At 48.4% G+C, this 20,845-nt stretch overlaps 1 protein-coding gene across 3 annotated transcripts in view; it reads right to left on the bottom strand.

Annotated features, from left to right (window-relative positions):
* The window catches only part of cd276 (CD276 molecule), an 80,216-nt gene extending 59,478 nt beyond the window's left edge, over positions 1-20,738 (bottom strand). The window contains exons 1-4 of one of the 3 annotated variants that reach the window (XM_015954109.3): positions 20,517-20,738; positions 13,996-14,089; positions 7,249-7,599; positions 2,180-2,476 (exon numbers count right to left, since the gene is read on the bottom strand). In XM_015954109.3, the coding sequence (XP_015809595.1) occupies positions 2,180-2,476; positions 7,249-7,599; positions 13,996-14,041 (694 nt within the window). In that variant the 5' untranslated portion in view covers positions 14,042-14,089; positions 20,517-20,738. Of the gene's footprint in view, positions 1-2,179; positions 2,477-7,248; positions 7,600-7,727; positions 7,866-13,995; positions 14,090-20,516 lie in introns of those variants that run through there. The other 2 variants (XM_054732615.2, XM_015954111.3) reach the window with 2 other exon arrangements.
* Positions 20,739-20,845: the final 107 nt, after the last annotated feature.

Genomic DNA, 20,845 nt, shown 5'->3' with positions numbered 1-20,845 from the left:
ACACGGCATTCTCATCACCTTTAACACATGGAGTAGACGTCAGACAGCGGACATGGCTGGGCGGTGGAAGAAGACCATTAAAGACCATAGAAGTGAGCACACAGGTGCAGTCACACTCAGAGATCAGAGAAACAAACACGGCTAATAACCAGCAGCAGGGGCGCCAGCCGCATCCTTCCTGCTTCTATCTGCTTGGTCTGGGTGACGAATGGCTGCTGAACCCTCCTTGGAGAAATGATCACCTACTGCTCCGACTTACCGATGCAGAAAGACTCACGGGTCGTGTTTATTGAACACTTGTGCAGACGAGTTTTACTGCAGCTTTGCTTTGACCAAGCACGACAGAGGGACACGTCCAGCCTCCGCAGCAGAGTGTTGGGCTGACGGGATCCACGAAGCACACAAGAATGTAATGAGACACTTTGTTTGTGCGCGACTGTAAACACAACAAGTCTGTTGCTCCTGGGCTGCAACACTTAAACTCTACAGGAAGTTGGTAAATCTCTGCTGTTGCTTATGCACCAGCTGACTGAAGCCTCTCGAGCTGTTAAAAGGCATTTTTCCGTTTATTTTACTGACATTCCCACAGCAGGAAGCAGAAACTCTGCCTGGTGATGAGCGTTAGCGTAAATAAGAACACACCAGGGCGGTTTTATTGGGAGACTAACGATGAATATTTGGTTCACTTTCAGTTTCACATTAGAAAGCAGACAAAGCACCAGGACAACGTCACACAGCTGATCCACCGGGGCGCTATTGCCACAACTAAGCATCGACCATGAACTGCACTGCTCTGGGCGGCTGCATGTTGGAGTAGCTCTGTTGACTATATGTAAGTTTTGCCTTTTCTTGGGTATTTTTTCTTCTAGTTTCTCAAGAAAAACTGTATTTTTTTGGACACTTTACTTTTCTGTTTCTGGTGCTGTGAAAATTGGAGGATTTTTACTGCTATTTTTTTTAGCTTTTTTCACTTTTTGAGCATTTGTTATGATGTGTAACCATGGCAACCGTCTGGTTTACAATCGGGAGCAGCTGATTAACATTGGAAAGGCTGAAATAATACCTCAACTGAAGCCACAAATCCCAAATGAGCTAAAACACAAGAAGCGTGGGTGCAGAGCGGGAGCCAAACGGAGACAGATAAAGAGGAAATTCAAACCATCTCTTCCATCGATCGTAATGGGCAATGTGAGATCACTGGCCAACAAGATGGAGGAACTCCAAGCCCTTTCGAGGACTCAGCCAGAGTTTTGACAGTTTTGGAACCGCTGGAGGAGATAATGCAAAGAAGGATTCTCCAGAGAATCAAGAAAATGATGGACAACCCTGAGCGTTCTCTTCACAAGACTGTCCGACAACGGAAGAGTGTCTTCAGTCAGAGGCTTCTTCAGTTTGGCTGCAACACTGACCGCTACCGGAGATCCTTCCTGCCAACAGCCGTTGTAATATACAACACCTCTTTGATGACTTGATTATTATTATTATTCTGAGCTACTACAGCAATCAATGTCCCTCTGGGATTAATAAAGTATTCTTGAACTGAATTGAATTGAATAGAAGGTAAAAGGCATGGAGGCATGCCAGCGACTTCCCTTCCCTTTGGTTCACCGGCTAGTCCGTTTGCTTTTCCAAGGTTCTGACGTTCCAGGCAGACCAATGTTCTAGTCCCGAGTTCAGACCTGCTCAGATGAACCGGCAGCTCCCATTGGAGGCTTCAGGATCCCGCCCATCCAAGCCTCCCCATTGGACTCTGATGTTTGTATCTGTGCTGTTTGTGCTTCCATGTCAAGGAGTTTTTTTGTATAATAGAGTTACTCCCCGCTGGGTCTAACTCTGCTATGTCTTTTTTGTTGCCTTACCCCCACTTATCCTCATGTAACACCCTTTTCATTAAGGTAGCGCAACTCATGTTGCGAATGACTGCAGTCACCAATTCTTGTCATGTGTCCTACCCATATATGTCTGATCTCTGAATTGTGTGCACTGAAACTCGATTTCGTTTCTCTGTATGTCCTGCACATGTGGTAGAAATGACAATAAAGACGACTTTGATGAAGTTGGGTCAAACCAGGGCCGTAACAGATGCACTTGTTTAGCCCGGCTCTACTAGTGGGAAACAAACCGAAGATTCCCAGAAAACTAATCTGCTCCTGAAGTGGACGTGAGGACGGCTTCCCACCTGTGATTGTGACAAAGACGAAGCCCTCCTCTCCAAGCAGCGGGTTGATCAGCCGGCAGCTGTAGGTGCTGTTGGGTTCCAGCACAACCGTTAGCACGCTGGTCACCATGAACAGCCCGTCGCCGTTAGCGACCACTGATGTGGTGATGTTGTCCGTCAAGTTACGGCCACTTCCATCCTGCCATATAACATCGCCTTCAGGATACCCTCCATATGCCAGACACGTCAGGGCCACCTCATCGCCTGGACGCAGGTTGGACTCGGGCTCTAAAGTCAGCACAGGCTTGGTGTACGGAGCTGGAGCAGAGAAACAAAGACACAGGGCATGAGAGAGCAGCAGATGCATGTTTGACGTTTCTCTGCAGCTTTCTCCTGATTACTAAAGCCTAGCTGATGCTTCTGTGTCAGCTCCACGAGGGAGAGATGCACTGAAGGAGACGTTTGGCTCCCGTACGTGTCCTTCTCCTGTCCCTGCCAGGACAACAGAGGGTGCAGCGCTGTTCTGGGGTCCCCTGTCCTGTATCCGGTCCAGGTTGGTGCATTTACTATTGTGTTTTTGTATCACATAGATTTTTTAGCATGAACAAACTTCTTCTCCACCTGTTCATGCACTCGCCACCTCTAAACCCACGTTGTCTGTCTGATCTCAGGCTCAGGGGGAGAGAGGTCCAGAGTCTGGGGGCCACAGCAGAAGATGATCTGTCACCTTTGACCTTTAGCCTGGTGCTGCACAACCAGTAGGCTTTGATCACTGGACCTCGGGGACCTGCTGGGGGTGTAGGGACTAAGAAGATCACCAATGTAAGATGGTGCTTGTCCATGTAAGGCCCTATAGACCAGAACCAGGATCTTGAAATGAACCCTGAAGTTGACTGGCAGCCAGTGAAGCTGGAGGAGAAGCGGGGTGATGTGGGTGTGTTTGGAGGACTTGGTCAGAAGCTGAGCACAGGCGTTCTGAACCACCTGTAGACGGTTCAGGGAGGTTCTGCTCAGACACGTGAAAAGAGAGTTACAGTAGTCTAAGCGTGAGGAGATGAAGGTGTGGAGAACTGTCTCAAGTTCAGAGCGGGACAGAATGGGACTCAGCTTAGCAATGTTCCTGAGGTGGAAGAAGGAAGAGCCAACAAGAGAACTGGCATGAGAATCCAGGGTGAGAGCTGGGTCAAAGGTCACGCCAAGATTCCTGACAGAAGGTTTGGTGTGGGAAGCAAGCTGACCAAGAGAGTCTCTGACTTTGGGAACCAGCTTGTCTGGGGCACAGATGAGGATCTCAGTCTTATCTTCATTCAGCTGAAGAAAGCTCCCACCATCCAGGTTTTGATAGAGTCTAAGCAGGTGTGTAACAGCTGCAGCTTAGACATCTCATGGGGCTTAAAGGAGATGTACAGTTGGATGTCATCTGCATAAAGATGGTAGGAGATTCCTTTTAAGGAGCTCAGGATGTGCTGAAGAGGAAGCAGATAGAGGAGGAAGAGCAGAGGCCCCAGCACAGAACCTTGTGGGACACCATGGGTAAGAGAGGTGGTGGAGGACCTAAACTTGGAGACGGCCACAGAAAAGGAGCGCTCAGAGAGATGAGATGAGAACCACTCCAGAGCAGATCCTGATAGGCCTACCCAGTCTCTCAGCCTCTCCAGCAGCAGGTGATGGTCAACAGTGTCAAAGGCTGCAGTCAGGTCCAGCAGGACCAGAACAGAACCGTCCCCTGCATCACTGTGAGTCAGAAGGTCATTAGAGACCCTAAGAAGAGCTGTTTCAGTAGAATGAGCTCTACGAAAACCTGACTGGAAGCTATCATAGATGTTATGTTCATCAAGAGCAGCTGTGAGTTGTTTAGCCACAACCTTTTCCAAGATCTTGGAGATGAACGGAAGTTTAGAGATGGGTCTGAAGCTGCTATGGAGAGAGGGGTCGAGACTCGTTTTTTTAAGAAGCGGGTGGATTACAGCGTTCTTAAAGTAAGCAGGGACCTGACCAGAGACCAGAGAAGCATTAATTATAGAGAGCACGCTGGGACCGATGGACTGAAAAGCACTTTTAAACAAAGATGAGGGTAAGATGTGGAGGGGGCATGCAGAGGTCTTCATAGAGTTAACTAGTTTGGTTAATTCAGGCAAAGAAACAGGAGCAAAGCTATCTAGGATGATGGGTCTGGTTGGAGTCGGGAGAGGCAGCGATAGGCTGAAGGAGAGATGCTAGATCTAACCTTATTGACTTTGTCCACAAAGAAAGACAGAAAGTTCTCACAGTCTGCAACAGAGTGGATGGAGGCTGTAGGAGAGGCAGGAGAGACGATGCTGAAGCATAAACTAGGCTCAAGGCCGTATCTGTGCTGCACCTCTTTTCTGTGATGCTAGTCCCTACAGAAGACCAAGACATGAACCTGAAACAAAATGACGGCACAGAGGAAAGAAAAGTTGATAAAAAAGAATACAGGCAGGAAATGTGAGACATCTGAGTCCACAAGCTAAAACACAAGTAAAGACATGATGTTGAAGAACGGCACCAGAATCCAAGTCCAGGAGCCGAGATGGAGATCAAACATCTTCATCTGAGTTGGTTTCCTTTCTTGTGCAGCAGCACGAAGGACGTCTCCAAGAGTAAAGGTGGAGCACTAATACACACTAGTGCGGAGAATAAAATGAAGCCAACAGTGCCGGTGTTGGTGGACCATCTGAACTTTCCCTGGTGGATGAAAGCAGAACGTAACTCATCGTAACGCCGATCCTTGCTGGGAGCTCTCACCACAGACAGAGGGGTGGGACGGCCCTCGGTGATGAATAAAATCCTCTCAGCTGTGATGCTGGACCATGTGGTGGCACACCAGAGCAGATGTTAGTGGTGGCTGATTGACCGTGACAACAGCTAATAATCAAAGTCAGCAGATATTGACCATGACAGAGGCCGCAGTCAGCGCTTATTGACAAAAACCATCCAGAGGAAGACGTTTATCACCTGTTTACACCTCGTGGAAGGAAATGGCTACACTGCAGGTGTGTAGGTGTTCAGTGTGCGTTTCAAACAGGAAAAGACAAATAATGGTTTAGTCTGGTTTGGATTAGTTTAGTTTCTAGGAAACCGACCGGTCGTGCCCTGCATAACTAATGCCTGTGGACACAAATGCATCCAACTGAAAGTCATTTATCATAGTAAATGTTTGATTTAGTTTCTTTATTCAGTTTGAAACTAGTTAGTCACACACGTGTTCATATTCTAGAGGTTTACGTGTCCTCAAGCGTGGTCACGTTGTTTTCTACCTGATGCTGGAGGCAGGTTCCACGTATGTTTATCAACCCACCAACAACGTAACGTGTGAAAATATCTCAGCTGATGTTTTCGTGCACGTCGGTCTCCAACCTTCTCCTGAAGCTGGTGCATGAGCAGAAACCAAAAGGCCCTCTAGTGGCTGGCTGCAGTATAGGTTTAAAGCCCCGCCCCTATTTGTAAAGAGTTTAAACACCGTTCTGACTGAAGTACCTAAAAGTACATTTCTGTTGCAGAGTCCAGCTTTAAAAGTACAGCCTGATGCTGCATGCTAGCAGCTGGTAGCACTGGTGCCTCGCAGCAAGAAGGTTGCAGGTTTGAATGCCATGAATGAACTTTCTGTCGTTTGCAAGTTTCCATGAATGCGTAGATGGTAAATGGCCTGCATTTGATACAGTCCCAGAACCCCTCAAGGCACTTCCTCTCCACTGTCACTAAATGCTTCCTTAGCCAGAGGATAGCTGTAAAACAGGGCTATTCAATTCCAGGCCTCAAGGGCCGAAATCCAGCACGTTTTAGTGGTTTCTCTGCTCCAACACACTTGATTCAGTGGTTGAATCACCGGTGCAGCAGCTCATCAGGTTCTGCAGGAGCCTGTTAATCACCTGCTGATTATAATCAGGTGTGTTGAAGCGGAGTTAAAACCAAAACGTGCTGGACACCGGCCCTGCAGGCCCGGATTTGAATAGCCCTGCTTTACAGCAATCCTCATACTAAGCAGGCATGCAGCGACAGTGGAGAGGAAAACTCCCTTTTAACAGGAAGAAACCTCCAGAGGATCCTGGCTCAGTATAAGCAGCCATCCTCCATGACTCACTGGGGATGGAGAAGACAGAACACACACACACACACACACACACACACACACACACCCTGGTGGTCATGATCTAGTAGCCACCGCTGCCCTGGGGCAGAGATAGAGAGGCTGATGAACACAGGCGCCGCCAGCCCCTCTGACCACCACCAGCATGTGTGTGTGTGTGTGTGGGGGGGGGGTTAGGGTCTTGCCCGAGGGCACAACGGCTGCAACAGACCAGTAGGGCTGAGCAGGCGTGCGGAGAACATGCAACTCAACGCAGAAAGGTCGCAGCCGATTTTCGAACCTGCAACCTTCTTGCTGCGAGGCAACAGTGCTAACCACTGCGCCACCGTGCAGCCCAGACCGATCGGTTAACACTGACCTGAGGAGCAGTTTCAGCAGTTCATAAGTGCAGTGATTAAAAAGGTGTTCGTGTTTGATGTTTAACGGACGTCTTTGGTGTACTTTGAGCTCGTGCTCCATCATGAGGTGCTCTGCCCGTAGCACAGTGGGTGTGGTTGTAGCCACTGTGCTGTGCTACGTGCCCACCGTCGTGTCTGCGGCTAGAATCGGAGCTCGGCCTCGCTCCAGCAGAATGGGCGGAGCTCTAACCTGCAACCTTACAGTTACACACTCCTCTGCCTGTTGTCCGGTGGCAGTTTGACAATCCTGGTTGTTCATTTTTTCTCTTTTCGCTTGAAATTAAAATTTGAGATTGACTGCTAAACCGCCGCCGAGGACAGCGTCGTTGGATTAGATCAGATTTGTGGCTGATGGACATAAATGATTAATTGGGAGGACAAATTGAAGATCTTCTATGAGAGAGACCCGGCTGGCACCCCACACATCTGCCACAGCCCCCACAGGCCATCTGCATCCGTCTCACGGTAGAACTACAACCCAACGGTAGCGCAGGTCACAAGCAGGACCGCCCGGGTGAAAGGAGCTCTGTGGCTTCAGCAGGTGGGTATGCGATGACGTGTATCATCTCACAGGTGGGACTCACCGGCCACCTGCAGCAACAAAGCAGCACTGCCGTAGTCCTGCACCATGACAAAGCAGGTGTAGCTGCCTTCATCAGACACCAGCACGCTGCTCAGCAGGAGGGAGGCGTTGCCTGCTCGCAGCTGGGTGGGGAACAGGCTGGTACGATTGGCGAAGCTCTCTGCCTGGTCCGTCAGCTGGTCACGCCCCTCCGAGTACCCATGAACACCACGTTTGGTGTCTGTCAGTTGCCAGAAGATGCTCACGTCGGACAGATTGAAGGGACTCGTGTGGTTGAAAGAACAGTTGAGAGTGACGTCCCTGCCATGCAGCGCCACCACTGGCTGCTCTGGGACACGCAGTTCCATCTCACCTGTAAGACACGAGGGACAGGAACTGATCAATCAACAGGAACTCTGAAATATACAGATGATTATGCTTTCGCTGCACAGCTCATCTCAGACGGGGTTGTAGATATCGGCCATCCTATTCGGGTCTTACCTGTGGAACGTTATTGTTCTAACCCCTGCTCAAACCCCAGCGCGAGCTGCTTCAGCATCATCCTGGCGTGTGGAACGGTGAGATGAGAAGAAGAGACCTGGAGGTAAGCATTAGGGCTTTGCCTCCTGGTGATGGCTCGGTGCGGTGAAACCCACTAACGGAGGCAACATCTGTACAGCTTTAGTTTAATCTCAGAGAGATACGCTGCTGAAGGAGAAACTCAGCAGAACTCTGTTTCAGAGAAAATGTAAACACCTGCCTTCCTGCTTTCTCGTGCCTCTGCGTGGACGATCTTGTGTGTTCGGGTTGTCTAGACTCGTCCGAGAGCAACGAGTACCCTGCATCACCATCCTGGATTAGCAGCCATAGGCAGCCTGCACGATATCCACAGTATTCTCAAGAGTCAACATTCTCCATCGATCCTTGTCTGCTGTTATCCAGCTCTGAGACACTCATCAGCATCACGGGGAGGAAAATCCAGCCGGCCCTCGGAGCAACACCTACTTCATCCCCAGCCCCTCTAACTGTTGGAATCAAGGTGGCATTTCAGCCTCCTCCCCCTTTTGAGCTGCATCCATCACACGGCCAATGTCAGCGCTGAAGCACTTTGCTGTGAAGGAGATCTGACCGCTGCAGAGGTGCAATAATGACGTCCCTATAAACAACAAACAAGCCTTTTATCCGAGAGGGTTCGTACGGATGGGCATTGCTACGTCAAGGCAGCCCTGTTCTCAATCACATTCAGCCAATCCCTGCAAGGTGGCCTCTCCACATCACCTTTACCTGCACAGACAGTGCCACCTTGTGTCTCCCCTCATGAGTGCAGAGGAGAGAGCACAAGAGTGTAGCTGTCAGCGAGGGCGCTGGAGTCGTAAAGACTTATGAGAAACCTTTCAGAGAGAAAATAGGTTTATTTCACCTACACGAGTTTAAACTACAAATATGTCCGCCCCCGTCGCTACGACAAAGGAGAACAAAACTGCTTCTAAAAGAAACCCACCCTGTGGGGCCGGCAGGCCGGCATTACTTCCCTTCAGCTCAGCGCTGCTCCACAGTTCTGACCTGGAACAAATCAAAGTGTCCGTACCAACCGAGTGCCACTCACAAAACCGTTCTCCGACTGCCACAGTGAAGCTGCTCCCCGTCTCTCTAAAGTGCAATTACAGAAGCTCTTCTGCTGCTGTGGGGTTATCTCCCCGCTCCGTGCTCGCCGTCGCTCAGCAGGACTGCACCGCCCGAGCGGCGACGCCAGCACATGCTGGACTGGGTTTTTCTGCATCTTTGGAGGTGGTCAACGCTTCGCAGCGCTGGTGATGTTTAGTTCTTCTGGAGTCGAGGGTCAGTGACGGCCCTTTCTGAGACGGGCGTGTTGGAGGAGGAGGGGAGAGAGCAGTTAGATCACTCCCTACCTCACACCACTGACTTCATACACAAAGGGGGACCAGACTGGGGCTGAGCTCACACTTAAAGATAATATCTGGAAACAAGCCAGAGTGTGTGACGGAGCCCCACACACACACGAATGCCCAGGTCACAGACAGAGAGACGTACAGGCTTGCCTCACAGCTTCTTTCACCAGCGACTAGCACTCCCCCCAAGGCCCTGAGAGGACGCAGCTCCACAGAAGCCTCTGCAGAGGCACCCACCTGCACGTTAAAGGCAGCACGAGGCTGGACGGGGGCGTAGGGCAAGCCAACATGGCTGACATCATGGAAAATGCACGCGTGTGGTCCGCGTCGTCAGTAGTCAAACACCACGGTCCAAAGCCGAATCACTGCACCCCCGGTTGCTTTTGATCTGCCCGTGTTTACAGCGAGCGTGTTGTCTCATCTCTCCTCGGTTTACTGAATAAAAACATGTTTCTTACAGCAGACAAGCAGCAGTCAGAGACTAAAGGTCTCTAGTGAGGAGCCGTTCCGCACCTCGTAGCGAGGCCTAGCCCCGGGGGCGAGCAAGGATATCACATCTCCCTTCCTCCTCTCGATAAAGAGATGCTCAGAAGCCACGGAGGGCCGGCTGGGAGGCGTCGGGCGGAGGGGATTTACACGCCGCACGTTGTGTTTACGGGCCTCAACTCTGTCTGAGTGTGTGTGAGCAGGGAGGTTCTCGTAATCACACACACACACACACACACACAGGTGCCTTGTATTGTCCTTGACACACACACAACAATACTACATGGTTTAAATTAGCATTATGTGCACAGATTACTTTCATAGTTCACTGATTTATTCAGCCGTGTGCTCCAGAGCTGCCGGCGCTGATGTGTCTGTCGGTTTGTGATTCAGCAGCGAGGTCTTCCCCCTCGCAGAGCTCTGATGGTTTCAGTCAGGCTGAGCCTCTCGGTGAGCTTTACGCTACAGCTTTCCTTCATGAGGGGGTCTTTGAACAGCTGCTGGTCATCAGAAACGAGATGTTTCGTCACAAACCAAGAATATAAACGTACATGGAAGCATCGCAGCGGTTCCCTGCATCAGGAGGCACGTTATGAATGGCAGCATGGACAAAGTAAAGTACACGACTATGCAGGGCGAACTGGTGACAGGAGGAGGCGATGCTTTTACAACACTGCCCCCATCTGGTAGCCTGCACAACTGCACTGCAACACATTGTCATTCTGGACAGTTTTCAGCAGCTAAACATCAAAAGGAGCTCGCCTCAAAAGCCCGCCGAGCCTTTTTGTCACTAATAATTCTCACGATGCGTCCGATGGCTCGTTCGGTCTGAAGGGAAGGGCCCGTTCTGATTTAACGCCGTCCGGAGCAGATGTTTAAATGTGCTGACAGTTAAGGAGGGAGAATATGATCTGAAGCATCTTAAGCAGCTGGTGTGGTTTGGATCAAAATGACAAATCTGGAATATTTCTGAGTGAAAACTGCTTTTCCCATCAGTGAGATGGAGCCAGTTTGGGAGCGCTCTGCTCTCCTAAAGAACAACGTTCAACAATAAGTGCTGAGAATGCTCTCCTCTATTTTCCCTGGAAAACCCATCATGGAGTGTGTGTTTCTCCACCACGGCACAGATACAGGTGATGGCTCATGAATCACAAAGGAACTCACTATTCCTCTTTTCCCCTACTGCTACTTCCTCCATGTTCCATTCTTCACGGGGATAAGCCATCTCATATCCCATCAATAACCTGCTAATGGACTCCAGCATTCAAATGCTCCAGTCTGCAGGAGAAAAGTGGGCAAATAAAGGCGAGCCTCTGGCGTACACGCCTGGGGGACAGGGAGCCTTTGATGAGCTGCAGGCTGAAACGGGCGGCAGCTTCAGGCAGCGGCAGGGTCACGAAGTCGGGCGTGAGCTGAATACGACCACGAGCCACAACGACCCAAAAACAACAAAAAGGAACTGGTTCACGTGCAAAATGTAGTTCTTGGTCAGTAAAAGTCACGACTGTTCAGGTTTATTTGGAAAGGTCATAACCATCAGAGGAAAATGAACCCTGAGTTTTGACTGGCAGGCAAAAATAACCGAAGCAACACCACCCAACGTTTGTACGGAGAGAAAAGGCCGTAAATGAAGAGATTTGATCTTTCTCACTGAGGTGAGAGTTGGTACTGTTGCCAGGTGCTTGTCTCAGTGGCAGAGCCGTGCCACAGCCACACCACCCAGTAATCGGGGATCTACACGTGGCTGGTTGCAGCAGCGTCTCCGAGACTTTCCCAGCACCAATCGGCACCATTCACCACGTTCGTCACAGCCCTCTAGACCCACCGGTCAGCATCTGGCTGCAGGCCGCTCTTCCCCTCCAGGACTGAAATCGTGGCATGCCACTGGTATCAATGTTTTACGACACCCCCCCCCCCCCCCCCCCCTCCCAAGGCAGCATTTTTAAGAACTTGTTGAAAAAACCACGAGGTGGTGGTTGGCTAATGCAATTAGCTTCAGCGAGTAAGTGTTGAGAAAAGAAGAGCCGACGGAGACAGCTCATTGTGCATGCACTACAACAGAGCCGGTCCTCGATGGCTTTAAAGGATGCTTTACTGGACACAACCACATTAGCAAGAGCATCACTGATACGGGGTAATGGCCTTAAATTGAAAATCTGCACAGGCTAAAGTGTCCCCTCTCTGCAGAACCAACTGATGTGAAGAGAAGAGGCGAGCAGGGAGAAGTCCGCAGACCTTTAAAAGCACACCGGAGATGAGCGGGCTAGTTTCACGCTCTACAACGATGTGTGCCTGCCTGCCGACCACGACACTCGTCTCCAATTATGCTCGTTAATTTCAGTGACCTCACAGCTGCCATCATTAGGGCGGCCTTCCTTCGGCCTATCTGCAGGAATACGACTGTCTCGTTGTTTTGGTGCTAGGAGCGGCACACGGAGCGCCCTGGCAGCTTTGTGGCTGTGCTAACTGAGCCCGCACCATGACAACAACAAGCTATTCGCTCGACAGCCTCCTGTTAGCTCCGCCGCTGGCTGACACTGCTGTGTGTTACATGCTGACGCGAGCCGAGGACATTACTTTCCTAAGCTAACTGTTGTGGCCCACTCATTACTGCACACACAGTGACAGCGTGTGCATTTCGCTGACACTCTAAACTACAACAGCTTGTGTGCTTGATGACAGATGAAGCTATTAAAAGTACCAAGGAGGGTCGGGGGTGCAGGCCGCGGTGGATCTGGATGGCAAACAAGTCCACCTGGTTCTTTAATGGTGGATTTAAATAAACACGTTCTCTCTGTGCAGCACTGGGTGAGAAACAGCCGGGGGAGGGCTAATGTCTGGAGACACTGGCGTTCCCTCGATAAGCCCCGCCCTATCCCACTGAAATAAGCCCATCACCTGCTTCAGTCATGGCAGCGCTTGTTTACTCCTAACAAACTAACGTCCATCACTTAGAATAAAAATAAGCTGTAATTAGGAATTTGGTTTCATTCTCGACATGCAAGAGTTTGGCGTGCTGGGAAATCTGTCCCATCCAATCAGTGATCAGCATGTATCAGCAGGGACCACATCGGTGGAGCTCCACCATCGAGCGCTGGACAAATAAGAAGTGGATGACTTCGTTTTTTTACCACCTTTGAAGCTTTGACCAAATTTGGCGATGTTTAATGAAACCAAAGGAGCGGCGTGATGGGCGTGGCTTCGGTATCGTTGCAGCTGTGTGATGGGGAAGTGTGCAGCATCACACTCCACTCCCACTAATTCACTTAGTGCTCCGGTTAGCAGAGAGGAAGTGAATCACCGTGCGAGCTGCAAGAGCCCATTACCTCCGAGGTAGAGCTCCACCAGTGCACGGCGCCTCCTCGCTGTGAGGGGGGCGAGCGAGGCCCAATAGTGCTGGGAGAGAGCAGGTCCCTGATGAGCCACTGAAGACACGCAGGTCCACCAAGCCGGACTCAGACGTGCTGCTGATGCTCAACTAGAAAGCTTCTCCAGCCAGACACAACAAGAGGATTATAGTGTTGGTTTTAGGGTCTGCCAGAGCCCCGATCGTATCTTTGGTACCGGCGTCCGGGTTCTAATTCCATTTTTACTTCGTCTTTATGTCTGTGTTATAAAAAAGAACTAAAACTGGTTCAAACGCAGTTTCAGAGTTACGGGCGCTCGTGTTTTCCTCCTTCCTCCGCTCGTGTTTCTGACGTTTTGATTAGCAAGCACAACGTGTCGGCTGCACGCCAGGGACACACCTGGCGTTACACACACGCGTTGTTCACCCCGTGCTGACGTGCTCCATTTCCTTTTTTATTTACTGAGTCATGAGACTAACCCACGGGCTGTTTGTTCCCTTTTATGACGACACCAGTGGCTATGGGAGCTCGTTTCCACTGAACACAGACTTCTGAGGCGAGTCATGAATCCTCAGTTGCACATCAACCAGCGCCACGCTGCTTCTCTCGTGTTGTAACTATGAGAGGATGATTTCCTCACTGCGCTCGTTTGAGTCACAGCAGAAAAGCTGCTGGTTTCCGTGGAAGGCCTCGTCCGGGCCTCCTGCTCTCCCTGTTGGAAAAGCTCAGAGCATAAAAGCACGCCAGTGTCATGAAGATTAAACTCAGACGGGACGTCCCCAGCACCTGGCCCTTCGCCTGTGCACACGGGACACGAGGACAAACGGCAGGAAGCTCTCGGTAGACTCGTCTGGATGGATGGAGCGTAAGTGGGGAGGTCCAGGACTCAGACTAAAGGGGCGTTATGTCTGGGTGTAACATCAGAACAGCTGTTTCGCTGTTGAAGCGTTTGAAGGTGTTTTCTGCAGCATTCCCACTGCAGCGACCCGGATCTAACGGAAGGAGACGAGGAGCGGAAACACCCACCCATCACTGGGATTGTCAGCATCACAGGCAGCAGCAGGGACAGCATGGTGTTCCACGGTGGATTCAAGCAGCAGGCCAACGTCTTCAAGCAGCCCTGGGGAGACACAAAGACACGTCTGAGAAGGACACAACGACAGTGACAAACTGAGTGGGGCTTGAACCTGCAACCTTTCCAATTACGGGGCAAGGATTTAACTCCCGTTCCACCGCGCGTTCGTAGTCCTGGACGCATTTTCACACAAAACCTAAAATAACATCCCCCCGTTCTAAAATAAGCGTTCTTGGTATCAAATGCATCTTTTAAAGTCGCAGACATCGTGGCTGAAATCCATGACACAAGACAAGCGGGATTAGAAAACTACGTTTTTAGCCCCGTTGACTTGCGTTCGGTTTGTCGTTCTTCCGGGGACCCGTGGCCCGGAAGTAGATGGGCGTGACTTAGGCTTCCCATTCACCCAACAACCGTCCTTCCATGTGGAAGTTTTTACTTCCTGGATCACAATTTGGAACAAAGTGAAATAACTGAACGGATAAAAGTCAACTAAAGAAATGACAGGACTCTGTTAGGCGAGAGGAGAACGTGGAAACACAAATACGCTGCTTTTGTTTTTTATCAGTCAAACACAAACAGACCTGAGATCTGCTGGGATCACTGTGACCAGCATAGGTCTCACTAGCTCTATAAATACCGTGTCACGGTTTGGCTTAACGATGCCCGCGCGCCTGTACAGCCTCAGCTGATCAGCTGTTGCAGGTTTGGCTCCATGAACTAGTTCATCTGTGCAGCTCCACCTCACGGCTCTCCCGCAGCTTTTTTCCATGAACATCCGCTTACGGCTGCAGCAGACAGGATGTGGGCAGGAGTTTGGGTTTAATAGGCAGTTTCCATCACAGCTCTGTTCAGCACGCGTCCAAAAGGCCTGCAGAAGCTGCAGCTGCGTAGAGCTCCTGAGATGGCCTAACCTAGACAGCAACCATCTCGGCAGCAGCAGCAAAGGAATAAAAATATTCGACAAAGAAAAGAGCAGACGGACAAGACTCCTTAGATTTAATCCCGACGATAGCATGAAGTGAAAAGTGCCAACAACACAAACCGCAGTCTGACTCGGGCACGTCCACACACCAGGAAGCATCAAAGGGGCTTTCACAGAATGACTCAAGCACCTTCCTGACCCGCGCCAGCCTGCAGGCCCTTGGTTTACAACTCACCCTGATGTCAGTGGTTAAAACCAGCCCAGCCCACAGCTCCAGAGGCACATGAGACAATAACCTTCAAGGTTTGAGATGATGGGCAGGAAAACAATCTGTAGATGAAAAGTGAAGAGCTTCTCGTTCAGGTTCAGTGGTGCTCCTGGCATTGGTTTGGAACGGCACCATTTAAAGGCTGTAAATGTGAAGAAGACGCCTCTGGAGGACTGCGATGGGTCTGGAGAGTGGCTGTCAGCCCATGAGTCATAATCATCCATGTATGTCATTTAGTCTCTACGCTAAGACTAAACTTGCTACTGGGGTCACAGAGAAGATGAATGATCTCTGAGTTGCACCGATCATCAGGATTTACAGTAGAGCTGTGCTAACAGCACCTTTCTAGTTCTTTACTGCAGCCATCCAGCTCACCACAACGCAGCTGACTGGGCTGAGATGTTCCACTAGCATGTGGCTAATTTCAGCCAAGCCCCGGGAACCACTGGAAACCCCCGTTCCCATGGCGACAGGGCCAACATGAGCGAGCCCTTCTAGTTCAGACAGCAGCAGTAACCCAAGTGTAATGGTCCCTGTTGAGAGCAACTGGATTCCCTTTAGTCAGGTCGTTTAATATACGACTTCATCAAACGATACACGAGTTCACCTAAGTGAGAAGAAGAGCTCCATAAACCTCGGGGGAGGTTTACGTCTGAGAAGCTGCATCAAAGTTTTACTTTGATTCGAAAGTTTAATTAGTCATTTTATTAACATGGTCATCAGACTCGTCGCTTCATTCGACCGAACTCGGGTATTAATAATCGCATGAATTAGGAGATGAAGAGCGTTCGTTAAAGAGATAGTCGGACATCAGTTTCATGACTGTTCTGGCAGAAATATGACCGCACGTGTTTTAGGGTTTCCATCGTTTCTGCTGCTAGAGTTAGGAGAAAATCAGTTAGTGCTCGTCAACGTTACTAGGGGTGTCCCGTTTGGACATCGATATCAGAAATCTGCCGTATACGCTGTCCATTCTCCAGCAGCTCCAGCTCCAGCATCAGAACAGCACATGCTAGTGACGTAGCAAGGACCGATGTCGGTTGGTTAGAGACAGTGAGCCATGCACAGGGTTCCCAAGGCGGAACAGAACCGGGACAGTTTACGACGTCCTACCGCGTCGCACGCTTGAAGCAGCTGCTTCACAAAACCAGCAGCAGGATCTTCTGAGTGTGAAGTTTAAACTTGGGACACAACTTGTAGCCGTTGGCCAGAGGACAACATTGTGTTTTTATTACCCCCCCCCCCCCCCCCTCTCAGCTGTTCTACCAACTTCACACATGACTGAAGTGACCTTGAATTAGTGTTTCTGCTCTATTGTGACCCCGCGAGGAGAGGTGACCATTGAGCAGGGATGATGGTTTATCCCTTGGGTCCACGTGGCGGGGGTGAGGAGTGAGCTCACCCCCGCCACGTGGACCTCAACCCTGCTCAATGGTCACCTTCCCTCGCCCATAAAGACAGTGGGAGGGTAAAAATAAATCTTATTTATTTACTTTACATATTTTTCAGTCTTTTCATTTAATATTAATTTGTTATACATTATTTTAAAGGTTTAATGTTGAATAAAAACTGGGTGTTTTTTAATGCTTACTGATGCCGGCTCTTGTTCTGCGAGTATCACTCGAGCCTTCCGTACGTTCCACACTACCAAACAGGTAAAGGTGTGTATGACGTGTGCTGACATCGTCCATACTGCAGGCTGCAGCACGTGTGTGGTATCGGAGGTGAAAAGGCTGCATCGGGTCATCCCCAACAGCTGCCCACATTGATCAGTGGAAATCTACATCGTATTGTCAGGCGCCCAGAAAAAGAAAACACTGCCAAGGGAAACCCACATCCTCTAAATAAACAGTCTAGTGATTGTCGTTAGCCTGTCTGTGTTTCAACTGTACTTTTTCTTTTTCACACCACTCTTGTTGTTTTTGCTTATTTACTTGGTTACTTGGTTAACCAGCAGCTCGGTTTGTCCGTAACGTTTGTTTGGTGCACCCTGATTGGTGAATAATGGAATCAAAACTAATGTCTATACTAATTTATTTTAGGAAATGAGCTAAAAAGTACTTAAGAGAAAAATATTAAATGAGACCTAAATAAAGGAGTGATTTGATGACGTTCTACATCCATAATGTTTCATAGATGACTTCATTTCTTTTTTAGTTTAAATCTTTATTTGGTTAATTTGATTACTACATTTGATCATTTATTCAGTACATGTTATTAGTGGGTAGAGTACTAGTTTGCTAGCAACAACACTTCCTGAGTTCACTAGCTGACGAACGGAGTTAGAGCTGAACAATAAACACATAAAATGTAAAGAACTGCCAAGCTTACAACTAACTAAAATACCATATAGTGGATCTGAGAGTCGCCACCCTCCGTGCCCACGCCATCCCATAATATGTTGCCTTAAATGTACTGATGAATTAAAGGACTTTCATTAAATGCTTTTAAAAACATTTAACCAATAAGAAGAATTCATCTGCAACGCCTCTTTGGCTAATTTGATTTCCAAAGTAAAGCCAGAAGGCTAAACGTGTAGTTGGCTGTCATCCATGTGACGGACACCTTATGAAGCTCTAAATCACAACGAGTCGCCTCAAGGACCTGCACACAGTAAACAATACAGGTCAGGTCATTAAGCCAATCAGTAACAAGTTTCCTATATAAGGAACCCAGCAGGTCGCATCGAGTCACTGACTAGTGTCAGAGTCTTTACAGCAATCCTCATACTGAGCAAGCATGCAGCGACAGTGGAGAGGAAAACTCCCTTTTAACAGGATAAACCATTAACATGGTTGCTGCGGTTCCACACGACCTACTCACAAAGTAACAGGATGTTTGTTCATCATTACTGGTGGATGGTAATGTCAAGGTTGCCTCATTTCTTAGTCTTCAGGTGGGTCATGGGGAGCTGGTGTCCGTCTTCAGTCATGGGCCAGAGGCGAGGGACATCATGGACACGTCTCCAGCCCATCACAGACCCACGTAGGGACAAATCACCAGTCACTAGCCGCTTTCATAAGAACCCTGACTACACTGCCTCACAGCTTTTATGAATTATTGGTACCATAAACCACTTTGGCTTTAATCCATTCAGGATGTGTACCCGTTTGGATTTGGTGCAATGAAAACTAATCTCCATGTCTTCATACTGAGGTCGCTCACTGAACCATTTAAAATATGAAACTTTAATTTTTTGTTTTGTTATTCAAGTTTTTTTATTAAGTTTTCCAAATGTTTACATACAAACAAAAACAAAATACCCAAATAACCCACCCCCTTGCAGTACAGGCTAACTCAAAACCACTCACAACCACCATTCATAATCATTTCAAAACATGCTATCCAACAACTTTTATAACTTTTTACCAATAAAAAACAAAAATTCATTCCAGGTTTCAAAATATGACTTTTTTCCCTTCATTTTAGCAATTAATAGTTCATAAGATGCAATCTCTGTCATCGTTATTATCCAGTCTCGTAAGCAGGCGCCTCAAACTTTTCCATTTACGCAGTATGACTCTAGCTGCTGACGTAAAGCCTGTAAGAGCCAAGGCCCCTGCCGTTGTAGATATACTCGGTACACACGATAAGTCTCCTAATAAACAAAGTCGAGCGGTTTCCGGGAGCAGTATACCCAACCACTCTTGCATTGTATTCAGTATTTTTTTCCAAAAAGGCTGAACAACATAGCATGACCACACAGAATGAATAAAAGTACCTTCCTGCCTTTTGCAGGGTTAGGGTTATTCTTCATTAAACTCATTTTATAAAGACGAACCGGTGTAATATAATATCTATGGATTATCTTATAATGTGTCAGCTTTCCTCGTGCTTCCCTGGTAAACCATCCCATATTGGACATTATCCTTTGCCATGAATCTCCATCCAACCTTATGCTTAAATCCCTCTGCCAAGCATGCCTTAAGCCATCATAATTTCCATATAATACTGTGGCTGCCATCTTATAAAACATAGATGCTGACTGATACTTTTCTGCCCATTTCAAATAGAGCTGTACAACATCGTCCTCTTCCGGCAGCTCCTTAACCAAACTGTCCAAGCTACTTCTTATCTGGAAATATCTCCATAAGTTACCTATATTATCCACGTTAAATGGTAGCCTCAAGTCCTGATAATCTGTTGTCGATTAGATCCTCTAATTTTCTCACGCCCCTCTCTCTCCACGTATTCCAGCAGATGACTTCCTTTCCCACCCTTATTGCTGGGTTATACCAAATTGATGAGTATAATTGTTTATACTGGGCTATCTTTAACCATTTGTGCCATTTGGTCCAGATATTTTTAGAACGCTGTAATATTGGATTATTCTCTTTATACTCAGCTTCCTTCTTTTGTGCTCTTTTTTGTGACACAGCTTCTAAAGGCCAAAAGGGGGCAGTAAATTATTTTTCTAGAGCTACCCATCCTAAATAAGTCCTCTTTACCACCATTTTTTGTTAAATTAGCCACTTCAAAGGCGATGTTATACAGCTCCACATTTGGCGAAGCAAGACCCCCGTCCCTTCTTGTTACGTACAGTTTTTGTTGATTTATCCTTGGTTTCTTTCCATTCCATAGATAATCCTTTACCATCTGATTACAGTGAGAATAATACTCTTCACTTATTTAAATCGGAAGCATCATTGACAAATAATTAAATTGTGGCACAATCACCATTTTAATGTATTAATTTTCCCAATAATGTTAAATTGAGTGCTTTCCATTTCTCCAGGCTGTACTTTGTCTTAATAAGGAGAGGAGCCTATTAATGCGCATTATATCTGTTATATTAGCGCACAATACTTCATCCCAGTTGAGAGCCATTTAAAAGTCCCTGCAGTCACCATGGTAGAATAACAAGCTCTAGAAATGAGACTTTATTGACCAAAACTTTCCTTAGCAGGCCTTTCCAACCCCAAACATCTGAACTATGGCTTTGATGCTGGTGCAGGAGGGTTTCCGGTGAGAGGAGGGCGCAGTCTGCGCGTTCATGCTGTAGTTTTCATCACCTTTAGATGCTGGAGGGGCTTGGAGACCCTCTGAGTTTCTCCCACAGAGAGAAAAAAGCTGAATTAAGGCGAGTTTCGAGCCTGAACGCAGAAGTTGGTCCTCCTGCTGCTCAGTGACTTCTTATTTCCTCCACAGCTGTTGCTCGTTTTCTCACCGAAGTTAAACACTCTTAACTCCATGAATACTCGCATCTCCTTGGTTTCTGCTCGTTTAGATACTTATTTATAAACCATGACCGTATTCTGGAGGCAAAGCCCGAAACTCACCGACCGTCCAGCGGCGGAGACTCTCTCTCTCTCTCTCTGAGGAGTTATCTTCTGCAGAACTTCATTCCTCCACAAAGTCAGCTCTTCTAAACCGGCTCCACTCTGGTTCGTCTCTAAATCTACAATCGTCCGAGTTCGGGATGTTTCATTGATTTGGGAAGCTTCTCCTAGAAGAAACCACTCCTTGTTGCTTTGTCCAGCGGTGATGTCATGCGGAGCCTCCCCCGGTACCGACCCCCACACACGGGGTTAACCGTTTACTGGACGGCTGGAGCCCGTCATCACACCATCCTAGTCATGTATTACTGACTTTGATGCTTATTCATAAA

This window comes from Nothobranchius furzeri, chromosome 9, assembly GCF_043380555.1.
Source record: "Nothobranchius furzeri strain GRZ-AD chromosome 9, NfurGRZ-RIMD1, whole genome shotgun sequence".
NCBI lineage: Eukaryota > Metazoa > Chordata > Actinopteri > Cyprinodontiformes > Nothobranchiidae > Nothobranchius > Nothobranchius furzeri.
Note: the sequence above shows the minus strand (reverse complement) of the source record. Positions and strands in the feature narration are given on the sequence as shown.